Here is a 10,047-nt window from a genome sequence, read left to right as displayed (position 1 = left end):
CCACCCAGCTTAACTAAAATGCCTCACACTGAAGGAGATGCAGTTTCCCAAGTCTCAAAACCTTTTGTCACAGATCATTTACATTTGACTACTCTCAGTTAAAACCCCCAAGTCCTCACACCATCTTTTGACTTGTCCTTTTGGTCGGCGAGGATTCTTAAATATTTCTTACATCATAGCTGCTCCAAGACTTTAAAATTCTATGGGCAAGAATGGTTATTCTTCATCTATATATATTATATAAGACATACATATATGTGTGTATAAATAATGTTATAAAACAACAGACTAAACGTGATAAATGAAACCTAGAATTTATCATCTTTTATTTATTTCTTCATTTGTGATCCCAACTATTACACTGTTGAATTTTTCACATTTCCAAGGAAATGGATCATACATTGCCATGTTCTGTTGTTGCAAATTACTAAAGGGGAACTTTTCCAACTTGTTTTACAAAAATAATAAAACTGTTAATTCTCATTCACAACAATAAATATTTGAGCAATACCACTCAAATTTGGATTATGAAGCTACTTAAACCTTCTATTAAAAGGAGCAATTATTTTTAAAAAGTATTAAAGATATTATATAGAACAGAAGGACAAATATGTTACGCACTATGTTGTCTAGAGCCCCACCCCAATCTTCTACTACTTAGAATACAGACTTCTCTTTCTAACAACAAAGTGAGGAATCTGCCTCAGACTTTACTGGGTCGGGAGGAACAGCTGGCCATGGCCTTGGAGCGTGCACTGGCTATGGCAGCAGTGCGAGCCCTGGCTGCAGCTCTGGCTTGGGCTCTCTCTTCCTCATCTCTCAGAGCCTCCTCATACCAGGTGGGGAAAGCAGTGGGGACCGTATCATGGATCTTGGCCACAAACTCTAGAACTTTCATCTTGCTCGTTTCAGCATGGGCTCTTGGACCCCACAGGAACTCATAGCGAGGAGGATCACTATCAGGCACCTGGCGGTACTCTAGGTAATTTTCCTGCACCAAATCTTTGGTGATGAGCTTCCTAGGCTCCCCAAAAATGAAGTGCTTTCTCCCCTTATATAACCCCATCACATTCAATATTTGCCAGACTTGCTCTTCGGTGGCGCGGTTGCCCTTCGTGAATATCACACCCAGAACAGCCATCAACAGCCCTGTTTTGGGAACCCCTCTGTCATCACTCAGCTTTGCATTGTAGCTTAGGTCCAGCTTGTTGACAAGGACATAGATGCGGCGATAAGGATCCACTTCCTTCAGGTCAAGGCCAAAGACCATCTCCAGGTGCTCAGAAGCTCTCTTGAGGATTTCAAGGAAGTGATTTCTATATGTCTGGATTATATTTCTCACCATATCTCCCTTGGTAATAGACTCTTTCATTTGATATTTGTACAGCAGGTAGTACACCAATATAACCACCTTCTCATCTAGACCACTTCTGTAGATGGACTCAGTGTATGAAACAGCTGTAGCTCTCTGAAGACCCTGTGGATTGCAATATGACCCAGAAGTGAGTGAGTTTTGGGAAATAGCATTGAAATGAGGAGAGGAAGGGGGGGGGGAACTCTGCCCCCAATCCCACAGTGGCCTGAACACTTACCAGATCCCCAGGATCCTCTCGGGCCTGGCGGCGTTTCTCACGGGCACGTTGCTTACTCTTCTGACCCCGAGGCATGATGGCTTTCAACAAGGGCAGCAGACAAGTGGGCAGATGACTCAGTGACCTAAAGGAAAAAGGAGAGATTGTTGGGCCACTGTTAGAAGATATAGCTTTGGCTTTATGAAAGGCTACATCTGCAGGTTTCCTTGAGGGCACTGTTCCCTTAGGAGCCCACAAAGATCCTATGCTCTGATTTGCTTCTGTCATGAGAATCCTATGGGAATAACTAGGGTATGTCTTAGCGTCTAACTACCAAAACGGTCTGGGGCTCAATGGCGCTTAGAACAGTGGCTCTGTTCTGAGTTAGGGAGCATTTTAGCTCACCTTAAGTGTCATCACTTCACTTTTGGTAGGTCTTAGGGTCCCTGTGCTCTAGTGGTCTGATGCTGTCCCCTCATTTCCAAGTCTGTATCACCCTGAGATGCCAGAGGTGAAAATGAGCAGGACTTCATTGTACCACACTTGCCTGGGGATACACGGGGAAGAAAGCACACATAGGCAGAGCTCCATGGGACCCTCTCTATCCCTGGATAATTAGCAGTCTCGGTCCTCACTCAGTGCCTCACTTTCACTTCTTCTGGGGCCTGGGCCTCCTCCCTTTGCTAACCTAAGACCTATACCCTCAGAGAAAGGCCCTCAAATCCATGAAAGTCCCAAGGTTGCGGTTAGGGAGGACTCAGTCTAACCTCTCTGCCCCAGGTCCCCTAAGGGCTAATGGTAAGATAGGACTCTTTGGGACGCCCATGGTTCTGAGACAAGTGGTACCCTCAGTTCTCACTCCGGGTCCTCACAAACTGCTGGAAAAGCCCGGGTTGACAATGAGGCTGCCCTCTCAGACCAGACTTGGGCTTCCTCAGAGTGCCCAAGAACGGTGCGAGAAGGGAGGGCCTCAACCTCACATTCTTGCCCAGGGTCTCGCAGGGCTTTGAGAGGACCCCTTGTCAGGAGTGGATAGTTCCCTGAGACCGCGCTCAGTGCCCTTGCTGTAATGCATGGTAGGGCCTCGTAGCGCCTCCTCTTCCCGGCCTGACGCCATCTTCCTCCCATTTTCCACTGTTCACATCCCCTTAGACTCAGGGCACCACACAGCAATCCAGCCTCCACCAGGCTGCAGGCCAGCTCCATGAGGCCCCCTCTCCCCTGGCTTTGTTCGATGTTGGCGGTTCCGTCAGATTTTGCTCAGGTAATCGCCATTACTCCCTCCCACCTCCCGTTTGGGCCTGGAACCAGTCCCGCTGTTGGTCTGAAGCTGACATCCTGTCTGATGCCCTTTCCATCCCCTTCCATCCCCTTCCATCCCCTTCCATCCCCTCAAGGGAAATTTCGGAGAGCCCTGGAGATCGCTATGTCAGATGCCCCACCCCCACCCCGTGTCCCCCATTCCCTCCCTCCGCCCCGTATCCAGGTTCTCCCCGCCGCCCCCTCGCTGAGAGCCGAGTGGAACTCTCTCGAAACTGCTTTAATCTGGATTGGCCAGGCCCCTCACCCCTAACTCAAGCTCTTTACCGAAACTCCAGCTAGAGCCTGGTGCCTCGCCGGACTGCCGCGACGCGATCGCCTCACACTACAGAGGCGGAAGTCAGTTTGCGTCACATCCTTAACCCCAGCTGGGGCCTCCGGCGCCACAGGGGGCCGGGCTATGTGAGGCCCCCTAAGTTCCGGCGTGGGTGGTTCCGTCAGGCCCTACCCGCGGTCCTCCCCTCTACTCCTTTAGGACTTGAGACCAGTTTCTCTGCTGGTTTGAAGCCGAAAACCTGGTCCACTGCCCTCACCCGCCTCAGTCTTCTCAGAGGGAATTTAGAAGGTTCTCTGAGGTTGCTACATTAGATGATTCCTGCTTGGGTTCTCTCAGGGCTGATGGCCGGAGCGGAACTCTGGGAGCTCCTCTAGTCTGAGATAAGCAGTGCCTTCATATTTAATGCAGGATTTTTACCGTAATTCCAGGCAGAGCCCAGAGTGCCTCCCCCAGTGCACATGACGCTACTCCCTTTAGATCAATGCCTTTATTTCCCTGAGACTCCAGGGCAGATATTAGGGCACACCACTTCCGGCCAGCTTTCTCTGGGGTCGTGCAGTGCTGACCCAGGGGCGGGGTTCTACCAGGTCGGGTTTGATCTAGGGCTGGGGGATCCCCTTGAAATTCACCAAGGGGCTTTTTCTTTCCCCTGCGGGCTAATCCTGTGTCTCCTCCCTGTGGTTAACTTGCTTTATACCAACGCCATACACACATCGCTCTCCAGGTTCCAAAGTTGTGAAGTGATGGGGCTTCTGAAGCTCACAGCCATACAGGAACCTTCCAGAACTGACAGCAGGAGCAGGCCACTGTGCTGCCCACATGTTTTGGGGTTCCCTTGGCAATCAAACAGAATTCTCATTTTTATTTCTGTTGGTGCCTGGAACCCCACTCTCCATTGTGCTGACCTGACACCCAGGTCCAATGCCCCTAGTTTCCTGAGTCCTTAGAGGGGAAATTCAGAAGGTGGTGCTTCACAGAATCCCTCCACAGAGCTTGCAAGGACTGAAAGTGGGGGCAAGATTCTGGGGTCCACCCTCTTCTGGGGTGAGGGAGTCCCCTCTAACTCAATTAGGAACCTTATCTAAACTCCAAGCAGAGACAGAAACTCTTCCCTCTGCTGACCTGATGTCGCCCACCTGAGATCTAAGTAATCACTTCCCTTAGGCATCAGAGACAGAATTCAGGGAAAGCCATTTCCAGTCACCCTTTTCTGGAGATTCCCAAGGCTGACAGCAGAGACGGGGCTATGTATGGTGGCACTTGCTGTTCTGGAATGGCTGGTCCCTCTGACCTCATTGAGAATACTCACTTTTACTTTTATTAGGCCTGGGATTACCCCATCTGCTGGCCTGAGTCTGACAGGCTAGTCCACTGTCCTCACTTAGGTTTGATTTTACTATATTTACTACAGATCATGTGATGACTGCAGGAATGGCTAGCACAGAAGCTACTGTTTTAGTTTTAATTCAATCAAGTTGGAGTTATTAGAATAAAAAGATATGGCTTTGGACTCCACATATATCTTGTCTCCTCAGTCAATTTAACAAGGAACTACATTGTTAAACTATAATGGTTCTCCACCCACCCTGTAAATGTTTGCATTGTAGGCCAGCCCCCTACTCCAGTAAGTGGCTGGTAGCAACATAGACCACCAAATACAGCCAAAGTACTTCTGCCCTCTGGTCTGAAAAGAAATCAGGAACCATGGGAAGCAATACGAACTGGGAATAACACCTGAATTGTTTTTCAAGCCATATCTTCTCTCAGCCCTTTCCAACAGTCACTAAAGTAGTTAGCCTTAGGGAACACCCCCTCCCATTCCCCATCCTTGCAGCTATACACCCCTTCCACTACTCATTGATAATATTTGCTCTGTTTTAACTGACCTCAACCACTAACCAATCTCATTCACTAGCACAGCCTCAACCTCAGTGATAGGGGAAAAATAGCCTTCTCCCTCAGCCATCAAGACAGCTCACAGTCCTGGTACACTGGCAAGGATGCACAGAACCACCAGGTAGTGAAGATATGTATGCTTCCAGATTCCGTCAATAACTTGGTAGGTGACACAGGAGAGCTAGTTATACTCTGCCTGACAGTGCATAGGGGCATTCTAAGGGAGAGTGAGCTATCAGGCTTGCTTCTGGTCCTTTCATGCAATAGATCTACCCATCAGACCACTCTACAGCTTCAGGCTGGTAATGATGATCCAGAGATTCCCTAGTCTTTCTATGTAAGTTGTCCAGTACCCTCCACCAGATTCTCTCCTTTTTTCCTTCTCGTACCTTTTCTACCTTTTGCTGAAGTCATTATACAGACTTTCAGCTGCTCTGGGCTCTCTGGACTTGTTTCTTCTTCTTCTTTTTTTTTTTCTTTTTCTTTTTTATCTTTTTGCTTTTTAGGGCTGCACCTGAGGCACATGGAAGTTCCCAGGCTAGGGGTCAAATTGGAGCTACAGCTGCTGGCCTGCACCACAGCAATGAAGGATCCAAGCCGTGTCTGCAACCTGTACTACAGCTCACAGCAACACCAGATCCTTTAACCCACTGAGCAAGGCCAGGGATCGATTCCGTGTCCTCATGGATACTAGTCAGGTTCATTACTACTGAGTCACAATAGGAACTTCCTCTCTGTCCTTGTTTCAATATGTGATCTCTCTCATGAATTCTGGAAATTCCTCTCCCACCTCCCCCCTTATCCTGTCCTTCTGATGTTCCTCACTTAGAGATGTTTTCCTGTCCAGGCTCATTTCCTGGCACCTGGTGATACAGAAAAATCCTTGCTTCTCAAAGTGAAGGGAACATTTAATTGGCATATCAGAATTGTAAAAGTATAAAAGAAAGTTAAAAAAAAATAGATGGAATTCCTGTTGTGACACAGTGGAAATGAATCCAACTAGAAACCATGAGGTTGTGGGATCCATCCCTGGCCTCACTCAGTGTGTTAAGGATCTGGTGTTGCTTTGAGCTGTGGTGTAGGACCCAGATGGGGCTCGGATCCTGTGTTGCTGTGGCTATGGTGTAGGCTGGCAGCTGTAGTTCTGATTTAACCCCTAGCTCGGGAACATCCACATGCCATAAGTGCAGGCCTAAAAAGAAAAAAAAAGTATACACCCAGGAGAATCCTTGTACTTACAATATCACTGCAAATATCTCACTCTATATGGGTGAAGGACTAAATTAATTTTCTGCTCAATCTACTTAGAAAATAGGGAAATGCAAATTAAAGTAACAGTAAGATATATTTTCAGTCAGAAGTTTGACCAAAATTTAAAAGTTTGATAAAATAAAATACCAATGAGAACTTAATTTATTCACATATATAAATATGTGAGAAGATAATTTTGTATAGCATTATTGGAAAAGAATATCAGCCATATTCATAAAAATTTACTATCATCACACTCTTTCCACTTGAATCTAATTGCACTTTGTTACATCTTCCCTATGATAAAACATGCATATTTGCCCCAGAATTGGTGTTCAATGATATTGATGTCAGTTCTATTAATCATAGCAACAAATGGGAAACAACTTGTATGCCCATCAGGAAGAAAATGATTACATTAATTCTGGCACATAACACACTTTAGAATTCTAGGGAGTAAAGAATGACATGATCTGTAATAGGTGCTCACAGAAAGATCCTGCATTCATTTTATTCAGTGACAAGGCCAAGAGTCAGAACACAATGGGTATATTGTTATACATGTGTTTTTGAAATTCCCAAAATATTTTTCTAGCACAGATATGTAAGACTAGGCCTGGAATAAATGTTGAAATACTACACAGAAGAGTTTCTAATGCAGTTACTTCTGGGCAGGGATGAATTTTGGGGGAAAGTAGTGAGGAAGGTGAATTGTGAATTCTTCCTACTGTTACAATATTTTGGAAACAAAAATATTGTTCTATTTACTTTGTAATTAAGATATTTAAATAAAACTAAAAGAAATAGTAGGTATGTGTTATTCAGGTAAAGTCTTTATGAGATATAATTGTAAAAGTCATATTTCTGAATGGTTTTATAACATAAATTTTATTTGTTACACACATAATATCTGATGAATGCTGGCAGGGCTCTACATTGTCAAGTGACTCAGGGATCCAAGCTACTTCCATCATGAGCTTCTGCATCTCCACATAGGCTTTCCAGGTTCACTACTGAATGAAATAAGGAGCACAGAATTGGATACTACTTCCAAAATATCTGAGTCTGGAGTTGACAAGCATGCTTCTGCTCATATTTCAGTGTCCAGGATAGTCACATGACCCATGACCCTTCCTAACTACAAGTGGATGTGCATGTAATCTTCTTATGAACCAAGGATGGAGAGCAAGACACGAAGTGAATGAGCACTTGCAGCCATTCACATTAACTGTTACATAGTGGTTGCTCAAAAAAGAGCAACTATTAAAGTTTGTTAGGATATTAGTCCTCTTCCCTCCCAGAAGAGAAGATCAAATTTCCTTGTAGTTAAACAACTCTTTCTAGTGCCTGTTCATGACCCAGTGTTTTGAAATACAGAGTCACACCAACTTTCAAAAGGATCTCTTAAATCTCAGCAGGGAGGGCACACGATTCTGCATTCTTAGCACCTTTCTACACTGACCTTTTTCAATAACCTCTATAATCTCAATACACTGAGATTTTTTCTTCTTCCTTTTGCTGCACAAAAAAATCATACTTGTGAGTTGCTGCTACTCATCACCTGGTAAACATGCCTGAACAAGAGTTCAGGTGGCTTTAGGCATGCTGGAAAACCAGGATCTTCTTCTGGGGAAGATGAAATAAGAATCAGGAGAATGATGGTCATTTTCTTTTTCTTATCAAAGCTGGCATGTGCTCCAAGGAGATTTTTCTCTACCTCAGTGGTAAACTCAATGTATGTTCCACATAGTGCCCATACCCTTAAAGCTGAAATATGTGAATACCTTATCTTATATAGGCAAAGGCACTTGGCATATGTAATTTAAATTATGGAATGGACCCTAAAATAGGGATATTGTATTGGAATTATCTGGGTAGGCCCAATCAAACGACATGACCCCTTACAAGCAGAGAACTTTTCTCTGGCTGGATGCAGAAGAGAGATGCAGCAGAGGGGAAAGCAGGAGAGTTTCCATAAGAGGCAGATTCAATGTGCTGTTTCAGAAGCAGGGGCCCATTTGCAAGGATGGAGGAGAGGTCTCAAGGAACTATGGCAACTCCAGTCTGCAAGGAAAGGGCCTCAGTCTTATAACTGCAAAGAATGGAATTCTTCATAGAACTGGATTCTGAAAGCACCTCCCAATAAGAGCCCAGACGCTGAAAGCTTGATTTGGGCTTTGAGTAACCCTGAACAAAGAAAACAACATAATAAGCCCATATTTCTCATCCACAGATGAGATAATAAATGCGTGTTTATTTATTTTTTACTTTTTTTTTTTTGTCTTTTTAGGGCTGCACCTGTGGCATATGAAGTTTCCCAGGCTGGGGGTCAAATCGGGGCTGTAGCCGCTGACCTACACCACAGCCACAGCAACACCAGATCCGTGCCGCCTCTGCGACCTACACCACAGCTCAGAGCAATGCTGGATCCTTAACACACTGAGTGAGGCCAGGGATCGAACCTGCCTCCTCATGGATATCAGTTGGGTTTGTTACTGCTGAGCTATAATAGGAACTCCATAAATGTGTGTTAAGTCCCCTAACTTATGGGAGTTTGTCAGTGACAGAAAAAAACTAAATCCTCCTAAAAACCTGAGTTTTTACGAATCCAGCCTCTGCAGATGGTTGCTACACAGTGTTTTCCTTGGTCCTTCCTCATCTGCCACTTAGGGAAGAAGCTTTGGTTCTTGGCCGCTTAGTTAAGCTCACTCATCAATGTATGGATTCAGTGGCCAGTGTCAAATAAATCACCGGGTTAAATTCTCCTCTCTTATTAACATCACGCACTTTCTAAAATCTTTCCCAAACTTCAGGGTTATCTTTCAGTAACCAGTAGATCCTGTGCCAGACCAGACTTTACTCACAAACCAATGGAAAAAACTCTGAGTATAGTGGAAGTGACCAAAGCAGACAGACATCTAAACTTCACTGCCAAAATAAACCAGCACGTGGATGGGGCTATTGTTATCAGAGGGGGTCCATAGTCAGGGATGGGATAGACAGGGCATGTCTGCAGAGGTTTGGAAGGCTCTAAATCAGGGAAAGACAGGTGATTCTGAGATTTCTGTTCCACTGGGAGCAGAGAGAAGCTTTATGAAAGGAAATTGGATAGCAGGTCAAGATCCAGATTTTGAAAGGAGGAAGACCCAGGGCAAGAGAGAGATAATTCTGGAAGTTTTGGCACTAGGGCAGAGTCAACTCTTGTGGAACTCTAGGGCTGTGGGCAGGAGGAGCCTAGGTAAATGAAGCCCATAGCCTATCCTGAGTTGCTTTTAATTTTCACTTTAATTTTTATATCATACCTGAGATTATTAGTACATTGGCAACTAATGTACTAAGGGTAATTCATTTCATTGCCTGAGAGGCCTTGTGTACTGTTCAGAGTGAGACTGAATTAAGAGACAGGACATCTGCTTTATTCAAGTGGAATAGTGAACTGCCCTAGATTAATTCCGACCAGAGGCCCGGTCCTCATTCTGACACCCATGAGCCATGTGAACTCAGGAAAATTGCAAAGCTCTATGAGGCTTTTCTATGAAATGAGTTTGATAAGCCCTGCTGTATAGGACTCCTGGGATGTATGTAATGTATGGAAGCACCAGTCACAGTGTCTGGCAAGTATGGAGTCTTTTAATAATTTTTGGTTATTACTATTATTATTTGACCCCAGACCCTACCAAAATCTTCTCTGTGATTTTTTTAAATCTAAAAGATATCAGAGAATATTGGGCA

General features: G+C 44.9%; 1 protein-coding gene across 1 annotated transcript; it reads right to left on the bottom strand.

Moving 5' to 3' along the window:
* Window positions 337-3,213, bottom strand: LOC100737657 (melanoma-associated antigen B10-like). Its single transcript, XM_005673513.2, has 3 exons — window positions 3,159-3,213; window positions 1,593-1,716; window positions 337-1,477 (listed from the first exon to the last, which is right to left on the bottom strand). Exons 2-3 carry the CDS (start codon window positions 1,665-1,667, stop codon window positions 704-706), a joined length of 849 nt encoding a protein of 282 aa, XP_005673570.1. The 5' UTR covers window positions 1,668-1,716; window positions 3,159-3,213; the 3' UTR covers window positions 337-703.

The sequence above is a fragment of the Sus scrofa genome, chromosome X (genome assembly GCF_000003025.6).
Source record: "Sus scrofa isolate TJ Tabasco breed Duroc chromosome X, Sscrofa11.1, whole genome shotgun sequence".
NCBI lineage: Eukaryota > Metazoa > Chordata > Mammalia > Artiodactyla > Suidae > Sus > Sus scrofa.
The sequence above is the reverse complement of the archived record's forward strand: the minus strand, read 5'-3'. Positions and strand labels throughout refer to the sequence as shown.